Consider the following 20473-nt stretch of genomic DNA (forward strand, 5'->3'; position numbering starts at 1 on the left):
CATTCAGTTAATCAAATTAATTATTTGAAAATCCAAGGGTCATGGCACTGCCATCTTTCTTGGTTTAGAGAAAATAAACATTTTATGGTTTTTTGCTTTTTTTCTTTTTAACTCTTTATGATCCTCACAAGATCATACTATTTGATGGCAGAAAATCTGTGCCAGAGTTCTTGCTAGCATGCCTGAAGTCCACAGGCTAATACATAATTTTCTAAGTTGATCCTGGGCAAAATTATTTTTTTAATGAAGTATAATTTACACACAATGACACACAGTTTTTAAGTGTACAGTTTGATGTGTTTTGACAAAACAATATTACTCTACCCTGGTAAAGACTTAGAACATTCTATTTTCATCACCCAGAAAGTTCCCTCATGCGCCACCCTCCCTCCCATAGGTGTACTATTTTTCTAATATAAAAGCCTAGGAGTAAAATTAATAGGTCATGGGATAGATGCATGTTTAACTTTTTGGAAATACTGCTACACTGTTTTCCAAAATGGTTGTCCCATTTTCCGTTCTTACCAGCAAGATATGAGAGTTTCATACTGTCTAATGCTTTTAATTGTCAATTGTTTTCATCCCAGCAATTCTAGTGGATGTACAGTGGTATCTCACTGTGGATTTAATTTTTGTTTCCCTGATTATTAATGATGTTGAACATCTTTTCATGTACTTATTAACCACTTGTATATTTTCTTGTGCCAAGTGTCTGCTCAAATTTTTTGTCCATTTTTTTTCTTGGGTTGTTTGTCTGTTTGTTATTGAGTTGTGGTCCAGGGTAAAATTTTTGACATAAATCAATTCTGTCTTGGCCTTAATCACCAGCTTTCTGCTTCCCTAGTTCATCGTCTCTTTCCATTTTCTCTTCCCTTCCTAAGGAGAATCGGCTAATCTGAAACAAACTAGTGCAAAGAGTTCATTTGCTCACTTGTTCCACAAGTATTTTACTGAGCACCTACCGAACTCCGGCTAAGTTATAAGGATAAGACACAGCCTGTGCTTTTAAAGAGGTTACAAACAAGTTCAGGGGAAATGTAAATAAATAAGTTTAATGTAGAAAGAGCCCCCATATTTAAAGACTGAAGATACCATTTCTGGTTAGGGTGATCAGCAGATACCTTATCAAAGGAGGAAGTATTTGAGATGGGCTTCAGGTGAGGGGTAGAGTTGCAACAGAAATAGATCAATAGTTATGAAAGAAAGAACAAAAGCAAGTCTACAGGAAAACGTAGGATGTGTTCAGAGGAAAACAAACAAACAAACATAATTTGGGTCAAAGGATTATGTTTGAAAGGTGTGTTGAAATCATGTTTGGGAACCTGATCTGAGTCAGCAGGTAAAAATGACCCCTGGGGAAATAGCAGTAATAGTTACATAACCCCTTGCAGTTTGTAGCCCTCCTAGACTACTCACCCTCATGCCTCCTTTCCTTTACCTCTGCTCACCCTCAGCCCTGCCTATATTAGTCCTGGATACCTCTGTCCTGGGCTGGGGCTGCTCATCTATACTTCCTAGCTATTTAGCAGGGACTAGACCTCTCTTAGAGGGGACAGAAATCGAGACCCCAAAACCTAATCAACCTGGAGCTCCTTGTCTTCCTTTCTGTGCTTGCCAAGTGAAGCTCTTGGAGCAGCTTTCTTGGAGGAGAAGGGAACCTCCTGCAGATGCAAAGCCAGAGGAGGTTAGCACGCTAGACTGCTTTGCTCATCAACTATGAAACAAGCTACAAAAACAAGGCAAACAGGCTTCTTGCAGTACCCAGTGTGGGCACCAAGCCAGACCCATTTCAAGAGAGCTGGGTTGTTGGACAAGCAACTGAAGTAGGTCTTTAAATAAAGGAGAAGTTCTCCAAAATACTGGGAGCCACTGTCCTAGAGTAATGGCCTCAAATGTTCATGCATTTTACATCAGGGGATTGAGTCTAAATAAAAATTTCCATATCCATGCCAGGCCAAAAAATAAATTAGGCTAGCTTGTCATCTCTAAGAGAATAATGCACAAATCCATACACTGTTTCTTACGACATGGTTTTGCTAAAGTTAATTGTTTAAATAAGGGCTTTTTACCTTCATCAAAACTGATAGAACATAAAAGAATTTCTGAGTCTGAATCCTAGGAAAACAACACTGGCAAAAGGTTCTAAACCATGTAAATTCTGAACCACTTTACTTAACTAATCATCACTTTTAGCCAGGAGCTCAACAGTGATAAATCTGAATAACAAAGAACAAGTAGGGACACAAGTATTTCTTTACTGTTCTTCTTTGCAACTTTAGGTATAAATAAAACTACCTTTCAGTGAGTGTGTACTGGGCTCTGTGCTAAATGTTCTTACATAAATTTTATTTCATCCTTTCGACCCCAAAGGATTCTAACCTCTTCAACACCACATCTCTCAATTTTTGGTTATTTTGCCCATATCAAGTCTCAATTACTTGTGTAATGAAACACAAACACAAGAAGCAGTTTCTGGTGTGTATAATTAGGCACATAATTCTTCCCAAGTAAACATGGACGGGTACTCAATTTTTTCACTCTTCAGGGAGTTTTATTCCTAGAACAGGTGGAAGGAAATAAGGTAGTTAGGGCTGTCGTCCTGACACAGTATCTCTGCCAAGACATGGAAATCCATTTTGTTAATTATGTTCTGCCTCTGAGTCAAAAAGAAATAAATACTTTTTAAAAAAGTGGACTTTTCATTTCTCGAGACCAATCCTTCTGCCACTATGGTAACGGTTGTTTTGTATGCGTGTAGGGGTTGTGAGGCCCAGAAGGGAGGAGACGCAACAATGAGGAGAAGGATATGCTCATGTTTCAGCATCAACTACTGGCAGTAAATTGCCCTCGTTTCCTCTTGCCACTGTGGGGTAGAGCGCGGACCTTACTGAATTACAGTATATGGGCAGTTTTCCAGTGCTGGATCCATTATGCTGGGAGAGTAATCTCCATGCGATGTCATAGATCATGGAAGCTATAGGCTTCCATACATTAAAAGAAATGTAATTATGCAAACTCAAGAGGGAGGAAAAAAGAGGATAATAGTGGTATCTGAGTTACAAAGCAATTTTATTTGTACACGTGGACTTCAAGAAAAGGATTAGTAATTGATGATCACCTGAATGTTCAGACAAGTATTTTCTTATTAATAATAACATCAATTTTTGAGCTTTATCTATGTGCTAGGTTCTTTACAAATAGTATATCGCCTTGAGCCTTTTTTAACAATTTAATAATAAATGTTATTAGCCCTAGTTAAAAAATGAGGAAACTGAGGTGCAAAGATAATCAGGTAAGTCCTCTGAGGTCACTTGGTTATAAGGGCAGCACTAGGATGCAAACCCAGCACTAACTGACTCAGAAACACAATCTCTTCCTAGTCTACCATGTCAACCCTTTTTTCGTACAATTATTCTTGTACCTGTCATAATTCTCCAACTTTACTTGATCATTTTCTTGAGTTTCTGCTTAAAACCCTCCAGGGGTTTATCATCTTACCCAAAAGAAGCCAAAGTCCTCAAAACTAGCCTCGAAGGCCTATGCTGTTTGTCCCCCACCCACATCCCATTCTCTCTGATCTCATCTCCTATCTCTTTCCTCCTCGTTGCTCTACTCCAGCCACACTGAACAGGTCAGCCAGGCACGTTCCCACTTAGGGGTTGGGCACTAGCAGTTTCCTCCATCTAGAAGGCTCTTTCCCCAGATATCCACGGACTGGCTCCTTCACATGCTTCAAGACTTTGCTTAGTGAGTGTAAGCTTCTCATTGAGGTCTTCTCTGAATGCCCTGTTTAATTCACAAGCTGCCCACCACTCTTCATCCCACTTCCCTGCTTTGTTTTCTCCATGATGCTTATTACCACCTGACATTGTAGACTTTTACCTACAGTAGTCTCCCTTACCCACAGGAATATGTTCCCATATCCCTCATAGATGCTGAAACGGAGGATAGTATGGAACCTTATCTATATTGCTTTTTTCCATCCAATAACCGAGAGGGCTCCTCAGTGACTAAGGGCGGGTAGCATCTACAGCGTGGATCTGCTGGGCGAAGGATGATTCACATCTCAGACAGGACGGTGCAAGATTTCATCACACTACTCAGAATGGCAAGCAACTTAAAACTTATGAATTATTTCTTGAAGTTTCCATTTGATATTTTTAGACCATGGTTGACCCACGGATAACTGAAATCTTGGAAAGCAAAACAGTGGATAAGGGAAGACCACTGTACTTATTTACTCTCTGTCTACCTTCCTCAGTATATAAATGCAATGGGAGATAAGGTTTTCCATCATTTTTTCCATTGTTGTAACCCCTCTGCCGTGAACAATGCGTCACCCATAGCAGAAACTCATTAAATATTTAATGAATGATGAACGATTTCAAACCAAACATACAGATGGGGCAAGAACAGTTTTACTTTCCTGTTTATAAGTTGTTTGTCTTGGCATGAAAGTTATAATAAAGACAACTCTTTCCTTATGGATTCCCTGGAAATGAACAAACACAATAGCTAAGTAGTACAGATGAACAATCGCAAATTCATGTTACAATTCAATCATCATGTGAAAAAATTAAAGACATTTACTTGTGGGCACCAACAGCTTTGAGGGATCTTAAAGTAGAATATCTAATTTTAAGACCTGCTAGTTATTTACTCACATCATAGAAGCATCAGCAATTTATCTAAAATGGAGTTGGGGCATATGTCCTTCCTCCTGGTGGTTGATTTTGGGGCGTTATCCCTCCCTCCTGAAGACTCCTCCTCAGCTTTGCCTCACGTGCCATCAGACAGTGCCACCCAAATACCTTTTTGCTGTTATTATCCATGAACACCAAAGTCATTTTGTCTCATTTTTTTAAAATAAAAAATATTTTTTGGCCAGGCATGATGGCTCATGCCTATAATCCCACCACTTTGGGAGGCCGAGACAGGAGGATCACTTGAGGCCAGCAGTTCGAGACCATCCCAGGCAGGATAGCCAGACCCCATCTCCACCAAAACATTTAAAAACTTAGCCAGGTGTGGGGGGCACATGACTATAGTACCAGCAACTAGGGAGGCTGAGGCAGAAGGATCGCTTGAGCCCAGGAGTTTGAGGTTGCAGTGAGCTATGATGACACCACTGTACTCCATCCAGCCTGGGCAACTTAGAGGAAGACCCTGTCTCTATTAAAAAAAAATATTTTTTTTGACAAATAAAAATGTAAAGTGATAATGTGACGTTTTGATATCCATATACATTATGAAGTGATGATCACAGTTAACCTATTACCTCATATACTATGCTTTTGTTGTAGAAACATTTAAGATCTACTCTCTTAGCAATTTTAAGTATACAACACTTTACTATTAACTGTAATTACTGTGTTGTACATTAGGTCTCCAGAACTTACTCATAACTGAAATTTTATACCCTTTGACCAAAATCTCCTCATTTTCCCCACTCCCTTATCCCCTGGCAACCACCTTTCTACTCTCTGTTTCTATGAATTTGCCTTCTTTAGAGTCCACATACAAGTGAGATCATGCAGTTTTTATCTTTCTGTGTCTGACTCATTTCGCTTAGCAAAATGCCCTCTAGGTTCATCCATGTTCTCATAAATGGCAGGATTTTCTCCTTTTTAGGGCTGAACAATATTCCACTGTGTGTGTGTGCGCGCGCGTGCATACCACATGTTCTTTATCTATTCACCATCAATGGCCACTTAGTTTGTTTCCATACTTGGCTATTGTGAATAATGCTGCAGTGAACATGGGAGTGCAGATACCTCTATAGGGTGCATCTCCCATTGGCGCTACCTTTTAAATACCCGCAAACTCCAACCGTGCTCGGTGTGTCCACTGCTGCCACTCTGGTCCATGGCATCATCCTCTCTATTGTTGGTCTCCCTGTTTCCACCCCTTTCTCTCTTTGGGCTACTTGCAAAGCAGCATTCAGAATGATCCTTTTAATAAGTCAGATTGTACCATTCTTCCAAAGGCTTTTGATCTCACTTTGATGGCAACACAAAGTCCTTTTGGTGGCCTGCAAGTCCACACACCACCTGGCTCCCCACTACCTCTCTGACTCCTCCCGTGTTCCCCATCCCCTTGCTGTGTTAGCTCCAGCCACACGGTGGCTGGTACACTCCCACCTCAGGGTCTTTACACAGCTGGTCCCTCTGCATGCGATGCCCTTGCCCCAGATATCAACACGGCTCTCCCCTCACCTCCTCCAGACATTTGTTCAACTATCTCCTCAATGAGGCCTCCCCTTACAGCATCCCCCCATCTTTAATTGTGACCCCACTTCTGAGCTGTGCCTTTCCTCTTCCCTGTATTTCCTTTCCCCACAGTACTTATCATAACCATATAATATACTATATATTTTTTTTAATTTTCCCTTTTTCTCACTAGAATGTGAGAACAACATTCCTACCTAAGGAGAGCAGAATTGCTGCCCATTTAGAGTATGACTATAGCCCTGGCATCTAGAATCATACCTGAGACAGAGACAGCAATCAATACATACTGTGCTTGTTGAATAAATGTATATCGTGTTTCTAAATTCTTTTAAACACATTAATGGACAAGCTCACTCTCTTGAACTTCTAGCTTTTAAGCCCTTAGGTTATTTTTAATGCAGTATTAATAAATTAAACTGTCTTTTAAGCAGTAAATTAATCATTCTGTTTTTAGATGCATTTTGTCTACCAATGTAGAGGAGTGACTGCACCTTTAGAATGGAGGAGCTTCTGCATATTGACCTTTAGAAAAACCTACTTTTGTTACAACAGAAAACGGAAAAGACATTTGCAATTGCATTTGGAACATTAGCAAGCCAGTTAATGCTTATTTAATTTGCAGTTGAATTCATCAAAAGCTAATCTTAAATAGTAATCAATGACAAAATCTCTCTCAAAAAAAAAATGGAAATTGTTCCGATGTTTGGGGATACTAGAGTACATAATTGCTTTTGAGGAGCAATTTGGTCTTCCTGCGACATCAAATATCGTTGGTTCTTTCTTTTTTCCTGGCATCATTAAAATTCGGTAATATTCTGCTCTGTATATAATACTGCAGGACCAACTCTCTCCAAATCCAGGTCCTATTACTTTCACTAGACACTTAACTCGAGATGATTTCCATGATCTGTGCAATTAGACTTCAAACTGTCTGCCAGGCTCAGCTCAGCTGCATTCTGATTTGTGAGTAAATACTTGGTAGAGACAAATTCTCGTGGAGTTCAGTGCCCATCACTTGATAGGCTCTTTGAGGAAAGTGCCAGAGTGAACAAGACAAAGGGAAGCCCTCCAGCTTGTAGGTTTCTGCCCATCTGGCTACATTCACACATGGATCCAGACCCCCTAACCACCAATAGCAACTCTCCATATTCTTCTCACTCGGAAAACAAAACAAAACAAAAATTTAAATATATATTGAACGTCTTATGTTAGAAAAGAAGGTACACTCTTTAAAAATTCTGGATTCAAAGTGTTCAAATAAAACTCTGGGTGAATGGGAAAAGATACTGCTTCAAATAAAATGATCCTTGACTTGCTGAGTTTTGGAATTTCTTAGAGGCTCTTTCTCCATCAACTCCAGAGTTGGGAGACTGCCTAGCATGGCTCAGTACTCAACAAGTATTTGTTCTAAACTTTTGCACAGTTCTATGCAGCTGAGCTATGTGCTAAATAGGGTAGTGACTAAAAGTTACAGATGATGCACTTAACCTAAGATTTTATTTTTTCTCCTGAAATGCCTCTAAAAATATGAGAAAGGAATTTTTAGTATGTGTGTATCCACAAGGGCAAAGACAGGTGAGGGCATATCCATGGTCTGGGGAGCTACAGAATTCCGAATGAAAAAAGGCAGAAGAGAAGGCAGGCAAAACTTTGCATTCTCACAGGGCACACACAGTCAGAGACTGCTGTCTTGTCCTGCAGAACCTCTGAAGGGCATGGGAGTTAGAGGTGAGAGGTATGGCATGTGGCAAGGCTGAGACTTGGGGCGAAAAATAAAAGGGTTAATTAAAGGTTTATATCTGGAAACATTAACCCTCTACTCCATTGATGCACAATGCCAACAGGCAAGTACCTCCCCTGTAAGTTAGAGATTTAGTCTTTTTTCTGAGGAAGTTGAAAAATTCTAAAACAAAAAAGACATCCATATTCTGGCATTTTAGGGTCTAACAACATAATGCCCAATTGCCTATACAAGTGCCCTAAAGCAAAGTCTGCTGGTGGAAAAGCTCCGTTTTAAGTATGAATGTGCAAACAAGGATCACCAGTCAAAGAACACTTCTAACATGGAAGATCAAATCCAAGGTAAACAAATGGGGGGAAATGAAACTCGAGGAATCAAAGACATTGCAGAGAACAGACAAGAACCTTTAACAAAGCAATAAGTAGTCACCTGAGATAAATCTGAGAAGACATGTTATCCCTATAACAATAATAAGTAAAAATAATAGCTAATATTTATCAAAAGTACACTGTCAGCTACTTTTCAACAGACCAAAGATAAGGAAACTGAGGCACGCAAAAGTTAGGTGACTGACAGTAAGCGCAAAAGCTGGCATTCAAATCCAGAGAATCTGAATTTAAACCCCATGCTCCTAACCAAAATGGTGTGCATCCTCAAATATGCTATTTTAAAAAGAAACAGAACATAAGGAATTCCTCTTAAAAATGTACTCATGCATTTGATAAATATGTTTTCAGAGCTTTCTATTGGCAGTACCAGCCAATAAACCGAATGAGCAGGGTCCCAGCTCTCATCAAGCTAAAATTAAAATTTAATAGAAGAGGTAGAAGATATAGTTAAGGAATTCTGCCACACAATTTAATAAAGTAACAAGAGAATATTACAAGAAAAGACGGTGATATGTCTGAAGGTTCCAGGAGGTTCCTTTTCTACTTACTAAGAATTCCAGAGGGGAAACAGAGAAAATGAGAGGAGTAGCTTATCCCAGAAACAATACAAGAAAAATTCCTAGAGCTGAAGAGCACAGGTCTTCAGACTGAAGAGGTCCCTCTTTCCCCAGCACCCATCACAGTAAATAAAAAAAGATACTTATCAAGGCATACCCTCACGAAATCTCATACCAGGGATAAAGAGACGGTCAGAAAACCTTCCAGATAGTAACAAACAAATCACTGACCAAAGAGCAAGAATTTGCATGGTACTATCCTTACCGAAAGCAACACCGGGTGCTAGAATTCAACAGGAGAAAGCCTTTAAAATTCTAAGAAAGGTGATTTGCAACTTAAAATTTCTTATCTAGATAAAATATCAGTTGAATGTAAGGGTAGGGAAAAAAGAATCATTTTCAGACATACAAGGACTCCAAAAATATCTCCTTCATATTAGCCTTTCTGAGAAATTACTTGAAAATGTGCTGCAGTGAAACAAGAGAGAAAATCAGGAAAGAAGATGACACAAGATCCAGGAAGAGATTCCCACTGGGAAGAGGGGAGCTACTCTTCTAGGAAGCTTGAACCTTATTCTGCAGATATTAGAGGCAGCCATGGGTTTCAAGCTGGAGAGCAATGTGATAAGATCCATGTTTTAGAAAGGACATTCTTTCCTAAGTCTGAAGGTGGAGTTAGTGGAAGCTTTCTGGGAGACAGTCAGGATGTTTTTGCTAAACTCAGGTGCAATGTAATTCAAACCTGAACTAAGGTGCTAGCAATGAGAACCGTGAGACTGTAGATGTACACACAGCTGAGCTGACATCTGCTGGGGGTGGGAGGATGTCTAGCATAATTTCATTTTGCCGTAAATATTCATGTTATGAATGCAGGGCAAGAACAAGAGAGACTCTACGAGGACAGTGAAGCATCAAGCCCTGGAAGATGGTAGATGGAAGACAGGAAATAAAGATATGCCAGTAAGCTCAGAGGGAAGAACCATTCCATTTGAGATACTCTGAGTGGAGAGCCAGTGCTACATCCATTGGGAAGTGTAAAGGCGATTGGACCTTTCTTTCTAATAACACCTAGACTGCCTGACTAAAACTGCAGATCTGCAAGGGAAGTTAAATCAAAAAAGAAAAAGGCAGTTATTACCCTACTTGACCCTATAAATGTAGAAGTAGTATGGATGGAGCACCACAGGACCACTTTAGGAGCACCATGCTTAATGGACACTTAGAACTACATTAAGAGCCTCATGCCAGTGGGGAGCAAGGTGATCCCAGGGAGATTCTAATTTGGGTTGTAAATAGCCTTAGATGCCCGAGATGAGGTTGGAGAGGTGGTTGAGGGTCAGATCTGCAGGAACTTAAAAAGCATGGCAGGAAGAGTAGATGTTATGCATGGCATAGTGGGAAGGCACTGCAAGGTTTTAAGCAGGAAAGTGGTATTACTCAATTCACATGTTATGATTCACTCTGGCTCCTATGTGGAGAATGGATTGGAAGGGAGTAAGAGTGGACAAGAAAGACATTGCAGCAAGAGATGATGTCAGCTTGAACTGGGAAGATTACACTGGAGATACAAATGCATGGATTTGAGATTCTTTTGGAGTTCAACTCCATAGGTCTTTTGCTAGATTAAATGTGGATGCAGCAATGGTGGCGAGGAAACCCAACATGTTGGAGTGATTCCAAGGTTACTAATTGGAGCAACCGAGTAGATAGGAGTGTCAATTCTATGATGGGGGGAAATGGAGAAGAAGCAGGTTAGGGTTGGGGTAGGGGATCAAGAGCTACATTTTGGAAGAAACTGTTAAGTTGGAGATGCCTGTGAGCATCCAGGTGGAGACAGCAAATAAGCCATTGGATATACAAGTCAAGGTCTGGACTGGAGCTTTATTTTTCAGGTTCTTTGATTTTGGCTTGAGCTCAGGTAAACTCCAAATTGGAGGAAGGAAGGAATTAACATTTACTGAGCACCTACTGTATGCCAAACACCCATTGTGTTACAAATGTTTCTGTCATAAGGTTTATACACATTTTCCAACACCTTCTTTTTCCATGCCTGCCCAAGCACCCTCCCAGTTCAGCCGGAGTGGGACCCAGCTAGAGACTACCTAGGATATGCTCATTGCAGACACTCAGACAAACTATGCAATCAATTTCTCCCTCCCAGGTTCCTAATGAGTCCCTGGAGGGTTACTTACACCTGCATCTGTGTTCAAAACTCCAGAGACCTGAAGGTAAGGGTTAGCTCCTGGGACACTGAAGCTGAAAACTCTAGACCCAAATAATAGTTATGACTCCAACCTTGGTTTGCTAAATCTCTTTGGACCCAACATGCCTTGTTTCTTTGTCTGAATTTTAGTATCTGCCTCCTTCATAAAAATGCTTTGAGAATTGAGTTGAGCTTCTGAGTCACCTGGAGAGCATCTTGAATAATGCAGATTCCTGGGCCCTGCCATCAGAGATTACAATTTATGTGGTCTGGGTGTGGCTTGGTCTACATCACAGGTGACTCTGATACTGGTCCAGAGTGGTACCTGGACCAGAAACGCTAACTTGCAGAGTGATGAGCTGCCACTTTTCCCCAGATATCTGCCTCAGTGATATCTCTACCACTTAGATCACTATGGCACTTTTAAAATAAGGCACCAAATTCTTTGACTCTCCTCCCATCAAGAGGTAGGTTCTATGTCTCCTGCCCTTGAACTTGCTGGTTCTCTCAGAATCTGGCCTCCACAACATAAGAAGCCTAAGCCACATGGAGAGGTCACATCAACAGTCCCACTTGACCTCAGTCTTTGAGTCATCTCAGCCATGGAACTAGAGATACCAGTGAAGGAGTCTGCAGATATCCCAGCCTCTGGCCATTGAGTCACTCCAGATTTCAGTTCTTCCCAGCGGAGCCTCAGACATCACAGAACAGAGACCATCGATCCCCACCAATCCCTGTTCAAATTCATGATCCACAAAACCTATGCTCATAATGAAAAGATCACTGTTTTATGCTACTTAGTTTCATCATGCAGTAACTGGAATGGGTTACTAAAGTGTTTTCTCAAGAAATACCTATTAAAATGCAAACACATTACTTGCAAGGATAAACTCTCTCAAATGAGCATACACAACGTTGTATCTAGCAGACAACAGAGCAGGGGAAATGAGCCCAGAGATGTTCTCTTGTTTCACTGATAAGAAATCACTGGGCCCAGCGTGGTGGCTCACGCCTGTAATCCTAGCACTCTGGGAGGCCGAGGCAGGCGGATCATTTGAGCTTAGGAGTTCAAAACCAGCCTGAGCAAGAGCGAGACTCCGTCTCTACTAAAAATAGAAAGAAATTAATCGGACAACTAAAAATATATAGAAAAAATTAGCCTGGTGGCGCATGCCTGTAGTCCCAGCTACTCGGGAGGCTGAGGCAGAAGGATTACTTGAGCCCAGGAGTTTGAGGTTGCTGTGAGCTAGGCTGACGCCATGGCACTCACTCTAGCCTGGGCAAAAGAGTGAGACTCTGTCTCAAAAAAAAAAAAAAAAAAGAAAGCATCACTGGGTAAAGAAACACGTAAGTTGCTCCCAGAAAACTGGAGACAGAAAGATGGCGGCACCTTGAAGACAGCATGGCTGGAAGAGAGAGAGATGCACCAAAAGGACGGATGAGGCAGGAAAGCAAAACCCAGCTTCATTTCCTCCACAAGTGTGCTTAAGCCTGGCCTGAAAATCCCTCTACTCTCTGATTGCAAAGTTGTTCATTTATTTATGCCAGTTTCCCAAATGTACTTGCCTGATGTTAAAAATCACCTGGGGATCATACAGTAACGAGGGCCAAGGGTAATTCTTGCCACAAGGCAAGTTTGGGAAATGCTGGATTATCGAATTTTTAAACAAAATAGCAAACACTACACCCTTTCCTCACAACAGTCACAGCTCTGCGGTGAGAATGGAGTTAATACATGAGCTTCATATTTGTGAAAAACCAGTAGCAAGTTCCGGCAGCCTTGAACCTTGAGAATGCAAATCCCAACTAAGTCCGATTACAGTGATCTGGGGGAAGGAATTGTAAATATTAGAATTCAAATGCTAATCCAACACTACTAATAATATTAAATACTTTAAGATGCAATTATTAATACCTTCTCTAAGGAATATTTTAATTGATAAGACATAAAATAAGAAGGATGTTAGGTTAAATATCCATGGCCTTATTCGAGCTATTAATGATGTAAGTAAATATGATAGAACCTGTTCTTTCTGGGATCAAGAAAAGAACAGAGAATGTGACACCAAAAGCCTTGAATTAATTCTACTTTTGTAACTAACACTGATGTCTGCATTGTTCCTAGCCTCATCACCATCACCCCTCCACTGTTTTTGGAAGTGATTTGAATCTCATTTCAGATTGTTAATATAAATCCTTGAGTTTTCTTTCCAGGAATACACTTACAGTCTTCTAAAGAAACTGGGGTGGGAGGGCTGTTCTCAGTCATGAATGTGCCATGTAACTGGTCATGATCCTAAGCTCTACCTCACTAGAACATTTTCATGGTACTGGTGGTGATTCATATCAGTGAGCAGTTTATCAGTCCCAAAAGCCTGGTCCCCACAGAGACTGACAGCAATTGAGGCCCCTTTGAGCCCACTCAATTTTATTTCTCTTGCTTCTTGAGACCCTGTAATAGTTATACGGTGGCAAGTTCCAGAGTAAAATTGACATCTTCTCTAATTCTAAGAGTTTGCATGTATTGTGATGAAAAGAATAAAATGTCTGTGGAAATAGTATTTGTACTGGTGGATACTGGAATTCCAAGCAATAAAAACAGGAGTTCCTTATATTATAACAAAGATTTAGAAGCCTAATATCCCTCCTTAGACCAGTGGCTCTGCATAAAGAAGTCAGGTTACAGACTTAATAGTCGAAGGGAGCACATCATCTCCCCGTGCATCTAGGCCTGCTGGACTTTCTGGCCAAGGATTAGAAGACCCTCTAGGTTCACCACCTCTACATTGCTGTGTTCTCTGCCTCCCAGGGATGTGTCTTACACCAGTGTCACTGCGCTGCCCTCCAAAGGCCTGGAGCACCTGAAGGAATTGATAGCAAGGAACACTTGGACTCTTAAGAAACTTCCACTTTCCATGAGTTTCCTTCACCTCACACGGGCTGACCTTTCCTATCCAAGCCACTGCTGTGCTTTTAAGAATCAGAAGAAAATCAGAGGGTAAGTGACTGGGGCCTGGAATAAGTGACCAAAGACGTTGGTGGGAGATGAATTCATTTCTTGGTTTGGGGAAGATGCTTCATGGTTTGAAAAACAGGTGGAGAAGAATTGGAAGCATTCGTAAGAAATGAGAAATCCATGGGGCACAATGAGTCTGTGGGCTCAAAGTGGCTGCAGATGAGAAATAAGGCCAACGTTGTGGATAGCAGTAGGGCAGGGGATGATGTAGGAGACAGGAGAGACAGGCTCAGCCAGATCACGTAGAATCTTGTAGAGGATACACAGACAAGATTTCTGGACTTTAGACTCAACCTGTATCAGAGACTACAACACATATTAGAAGCTACAACCATGAAGACGACTTATGAACAGCACAAACAATTAGTTTACTTGATTGGTTTGGGCCTTGCAAATGTCATAGCTCACTTGTTACATGCCTATGGGCTTTGGAGTCAGCTGGGTTTGAACCCCAGCTCTGCCAGTTTCTAGCTGTGTTATCCCAGCCTAGTTACTTAACCACCCTGAGCCTTTTGAGAACTGAGATCGTAATATTATCATTCATGGGGGTTTTTAGAAGATTAAATGAGAAACTGAACAGACAACACCTGAAATGGAATGACATGGAATGTTATAAGTTCCCAGCTAGTATTAACTATGATATATATGATTTGAATGTCAGGCTGTTTGCAAGGCTGTGAAGGAGGGATGATCTTTTTCTCTGAATCTTGCTTTCACCTACACTTTTACCCTGCATTATTTCCCTCTTCATGTCTTATACAATCTCCTATTCTCCTAACTCCACTTTCATCTATCTCTTATTCAATCCCCCTCAGTTTCTATATAAGGATCTACTGACTTTCTACACTCATATCTGCAGTCAGAAAAAAATCAGGCTCTAGCTGTAGGGGCAGAAGCAAACAGGAGAGTTGAACAGCTGTGCAAAGAAGGTCAACATGGGCATAATAACTGCAGAAACCCAGAAGTGGGGTAGGTGATGGTGACAGCGGACTCTGTACTGTCGCCGTGTGGCACTGAGAAGGAAAGGACCAGGGCTGGGTGGGACCTCAAGTGGACCTCAGGGGTAGGGTCTAGATTTCTCCTTAGCCTCCAAACAGGTTAGAACAGCCAGTCTACTGGGCATTTTAACCAGAGGGATGAATCAAAATCTGCTCAGCAGCTGAAGCAAGTTAAAGAATCCCTTTTGTTGTGGGGCTGGTGAGCTAGGAAAAAAATAAATCTTATTTCCATGAGCACGCCTGCATGGTAGTATCTGTTTATTCATGTGTTCAAAAGTATTTTATGAGCACCTACCATGTGCCTGGTGCTGTCCGATCCATAGCAGTGAGTAGGACAGACAAGAGCCCCCTCTTGCATTTTGTTTACAGACTAGTGGAGGAAGTCAGAACATAGACAGGCCAAAGAATAAGAAAATATCAGACAGTGCTATGAAGGAAATAAACACAAGAGTGGGAAAATGTATTTAAGGAGATCAGGGAAGTCTCCTCTGAGGAAAAGGCATTTGACTTTAAAACTCAGTAATGAGTAGAGGCAGCCATAAGTCTTTCAGGCGGAGGAACCTGAGTTCTAGAGCTCTGAATAGGAATAATAATAATAATAATACCACTAACCAACACATATATGGCACTCACAAAGCTCCAGGTACGGTTCTAAGAGCCTTAAAAAGATAAACTCATCTAATCCTTTAACAACCCTGTATGAAATAGATATTCTCACTATCCCATTTTACAAATGAACTAATTGAGTTTCATGGGACCTGCCCAAGGTGAAATAGCTAGTAAATAGAGCCAGGTTCTAACCAAGGTAACTGTCTCCAGCATTCATGCTTTTTTTATCACTGTTGTTCTTGAAGTAGATGCAGAAGAGAAATAAGACCAATGTCACCGGAACACACTGGGGGATGGAGGTAATAGAAAATGATGTAGGAGAGGCAGGCCTGACCAGATCCTGTAGAATCTTGTGGAATCACGTATATCACAGTAATCGTTTGCATATTTTTCTAAGTGTTGTGGCAACCATTCACGGGTTGTAAGCAAGCAGTGACTCATTTCTGTTGCCTTGCAGAATCCTTGAGTCCTTGATGTGTAATGGGAGCAGTATCCAGAGCCTGCGTCACAGAAAATCTGTGAATGCCTTGAACGGCCCCTTCTACCAGGAGTATGAAGAGAATCTGGGTGACGGCAGTGTTGGGTACAAGGAAACGTCCAAGTTCCAGGATGCCAGTGAAAACTCTCACTATTATGTCTTCTTTGAAGAACAAGAGGATGAGATCATTGGTTTTGGCCAGGAGCTCAAAAACCCCCAGGAAGAGACCCTACAGGCCTTTGACAGCCATTATGACTACATCGTGTGCGGGGACAATGAAGACATGGTGTGTACCCCCAAGTCAGATGAGTTCAACCCCTGCGAAGACATAATGGGCTACAAGTTTCTGAGAATTGTGGTGTGGTTTGTTAGTCTGCTGGCTCTCCTGGGCAATGTCTTTGTCATGTTTATCCTCCTCACCAGCCACTACAAACTGACCGTCCCACGCTTCCTCATGTGCAACTTGGCCTTTGCAGATTTCTGCATGGGTATATACCTGCTTCTCATCGCCTCCGTAGACCTGTACACTCACTCTGAATACTACAACCACGCCATTGACTGGCAGACAGGTCCTGGGTGCAACACGGCTGGTTTCTTCACCGTCTTTGCCAGTGAGTTGTCCGTGTACACACTAACAGTCATCACCCTGGAGCGCTGGTATGCTATCACCTTTGCTATGCGCCTGGACAGGAAGATCCGCCTCAGACACGCATATGCCGTCATGAGTGGGGGCTGGGTCAGCTGCTTCCTTCTTGCCCTGCTCCCTTTGGTAGGAATAAGTAGCTATGCCAAGGTCAGCATCTGCCTGCCCATGGACACTGAGACCCCTCTTGCTCTGGCATATATTGTTTTTGTTCTGTTGCTCAACATAGTGGCCTTCGTCATTGTCTGCTCCTGCTATGTGAAGATCTACATCACGGTCCGAAATCCCCAGTACAACCCAGGAGAAAAAGATACCAAAATTGCCAAGAGGATGGCTGTGCTGATCTTTACAGACTTCATGTGCATGGCCCCGATCTCGTTCTTCACTCTATCAGCACTGATGAACAAGCCTCTCATCACCGTTTCCAACTCCAAAATCTTGCTGGTTCTCTTCTATCCACTTAACTCCTGTGCCAATCCATTTCTCTATGCTATTTTCACCAAGGCCTTCCAGAGAGACGTGTTCATCCTACTCAGCAAGTTTGGCATCTGTAAACGACAGGCTCAGGCATACCGGGGCCAGAGAGTTTCTCCAAAGAACAGCACTGGTATTCAGGTTCAAAAGGTCACCCAGAACATGAGGCAAAGTCTCCCCAACATGCAAGATGTCTATGAACTGCTTGAAAACTCCCATCTAACTCCAAATAAGCAGGGCCAAATCTCAGAAGGGTATAAGCAAACAGTTTTGTAAGTTGACCCTACACTACTCGCAATGGTAGGACTTATGAAAGACTAGTTTCTTGAACACACATTCCAATCCCATGACACACTCAATACACAACTGCCCTAATCCTTGTGCTGGTGATGTTCCATGGGGCAAGAATTTATCTCTGGAGAGTGACTAGCATTACCTTAATCATTGCCTCCAAGAAGAAAGAGAGGCTACCAGCATATCTGTATCCCAGATGATATCAAAAGAATCTATACTTCCTGGAAGACTTGCTCAATGCTAAGTCCAGAGATGACATTGTGTAAGATCTTCAGCAACTATTAATGTCAACTGAACTGTGTCAACATGGAGCTTCTCACTTTTATAGAGCATTTCGTACTAAAGATTCAGCAAATGGCAAATGCTATTAATTTGGTTAGTGACCACAAGGTAAAATCAGCCCCTCAGCCCTGTGTTGGCTCAGTTCAGCTAGATGTTCCCTAATGCAACCAAAGAGAGTTTGAGGTCCTCAAAACTACAAAGCCAGATACAGCTAGATGTCACACAAGGAGCGGCTATTATGAGACATGAAGGAGGGGAAAGGCTTAGCTCTGAGTTGCTTTTTTTGGACTCTGAAACTATTAATCATCTCTTCACAAGAATCTACCTGATGTGACCCAGCTCTTACATACCGCCTAGAAAAACTGGCAAGATTTCCCCTTATGTGGCCTAGCAAACCTAAAATTGCTCTTTTGGGCCAGCCTCATAGCATAAAAAATGTGGACTCTAAATATTTCTAAGTAGCAATACGTGGGAATCATGGGCAGAGAACACTCTGTTGATTAATAAAACAGGCTGGACATCAGTTAACTGTGGGACTTTGGGCAAATCACTGGGTCTCAGAAGTCTACAGAAATGAAAGAGTTCAATGATGTCTTCCGATTTTAAAACTCTAGGTATATCCCTTTCCCTCAAAATGTGTATTTCTATGACAAAGAGAAAGAAGAGTACTAAGTAAGTAGAATCTATTTTTCCTGTTTTGTAGGGCTGCTGTCTCCTTCTCTTTGGAGCATAGACATAGGACCCAGAAAATTTTTCCTTTGTTTCATTTTTGGTTCTGATGTCTGAACCAAAAAATTCTATTCGGTGACTATATTGTGTTGGATGTGAATCACTCACCTAATTATTATATCTACCCTGCTAAAATAATCAGGCCAAAACCAAATTAGTGTTTATACAATAAATGATAGTTGTGCAAATTCTGGTTCATATTTCACTATGAAGAGTCACTTCAAAACACTGGTCTTCAGGGATTGGTTTCTTTGCTTAGCCATTTCCAGCCCACAATACGATACCAAACCTGTCAAAAGAGGATTTTTTTTTTCTTCTGAAGCTGCCAGCTCCTTTCAATCCTATTGATCACTGGACATAAAACCTCTCTTCCCCAACAGGACATCCTTACTTGAAACAGTCAGGATCTTTATCGACAGATGTACTCTGCAGGTTACCTGTCACAATAACTAGCCCCTTAATTTCCCGCTAGAAAAGAGTCCCCAAGCAGAGATGACGTTTGCTTCTCAGTGTCCATGAACCACACCATGAAATAAAGGTCTTTGTTGTTTTAAGTCTGTGGAGGGGGGGTTTATGGGCCCCACAGAGATGGTTCCCACCTGATTCAGCTGGAATCTCTCCACAGCTGTATCCATTCTTGATTATCACTGAAGCTCGCACATCTTAATAGAGATATTACAAACTCTTAAAATCATGACTTACCTAGGAGTTCACTTGTGACTAATGAAATGAAACAAATGTGTTACCTTTTAGCATGTGTTTCTCTCCTGTAACATTTTGAAATATCATGTCTTGTTAAGCAATGTGTTTTATCTTGAATAGCTGCTAATGCTTTGAAAACAGAGTCCTACAAAAGTGACTTCGACTGAATTGTTACTAAAATTTGCATCACAACATGAAATAAATTTTCCTCCTTTGAAATGACTGTGCTGACTTACTGTTGTAATTTGTGAGTTTCTTTTGGGGTTACCATTAGGCGTTAAAACTAAAGACAGGAAAAAACGATACATTTGCTAATAAATCTATATTTACAAATTGTTGAATATTAATAACTTAAGTATAACATTGTATCTTGATTATAAATGGCCTTCATGTGAAAAAAACTTACTCCTGGTGAGTTGAATTTTAATTCATTGGCAGGCACTGATGGCTAAGAGAAAAAATAGTAAAACAGACTATATCAAGCCAATGATTAGTACTGACACTAAGAATTTAAATAGTGCTCTAGTGAAGATAATAAATCTATAAGTCCTGTTCAGAGTTCACTTTATCTGGCATCTTTCAATTATCTGAAGATAAACCCAAATCGGTAAAGACAAAGAGCCACAGGCTAATCACAATGGATATCACAAAATTCATGCCCTAAAGCTCATACATGCTGCTCAAGGAGTGTCTCTCAAAACACCCTCAAAGGGCCGGGCGCGGTGGCTCACGCCTGTAATCCTAGCACTCTGGGAGGCCAAGGCGGGAGGATCATTTGAGCTCAGGAGTTCCAAATCAGCCTGAGCAAGAGCAAGACCCCGTCTCTACTAAAAATAGAAAGAAATTGGTCAAACAACTAAAAATAGAAAAAATTAGCCGGGCATGGTGGCGCATGCCTGTAGTCCCAGCTACTTGAGAGGCTGAAGCAGGAGGATCGCTTGAGCCCAGGAGTTTGAGGTTGCTGTGAGCTAGGATGAGGCCATGGCACTCACTCTAGCCCGAGCAACAGAGCAAGAAAAAAAAAAAAAAAAAAACACCCTCAAAGTTTATTGCCTCTTGCTTTGTGGACGGTCTACTGTATCACAGAAGCAGCCAATGAGAAGAGGAGAATATCTTACAGGACAGCCC

The 20473-nt window shown here is 41.3% G+C and overlaps 1 protein-coding gene across 1 annotated transcript in view; it reads left to right on the forward strand.

Annotated features, from left to right (window-relative positions):
• The window catches only part of TSHR (thyroid stimulating hormone receptor), a 194901-nt gene extending 177190 nt beyond the window's left edge, over nucleotides 1–17711 (forward strand). The window contains exons 12-13 of the mRNA XM_012656114.1: nucleotides 13930–14118; nucleotides 16201–17711. Of these exons, the coding sequence (XP_012511568.1) occupies nucleotides 13930–14118; nucleotides 16201–17614 (1603 nt within the window). The 3' untranslated portion in view covers nucleotides 17615–17711. The remainder of the gene's footprint in view (nucleotides 1–13929; nucleotides 14119–16200) is intronic.
• Nucleotides 17712–20473: the final 2762 nt, after the last annotated feature.

The sequence above is a fragment of the Propithecus coquereli genome, unplaced genomic scaffold (assembly GCF_000956105.1).
Source record: "Propithecus coquereli isolate 6110/MARCELLA unplaced genomic scaffold, Pcoq_1.0 Scaffold5, whole genome shotgun sequence".
Taxonomy (NCBI): domain Eukaryota; kingdom Metazoa; phylum Chordata; class Mammalia; order Primates; family Indriidae; genus Propithecus; species Propithecus coquereli.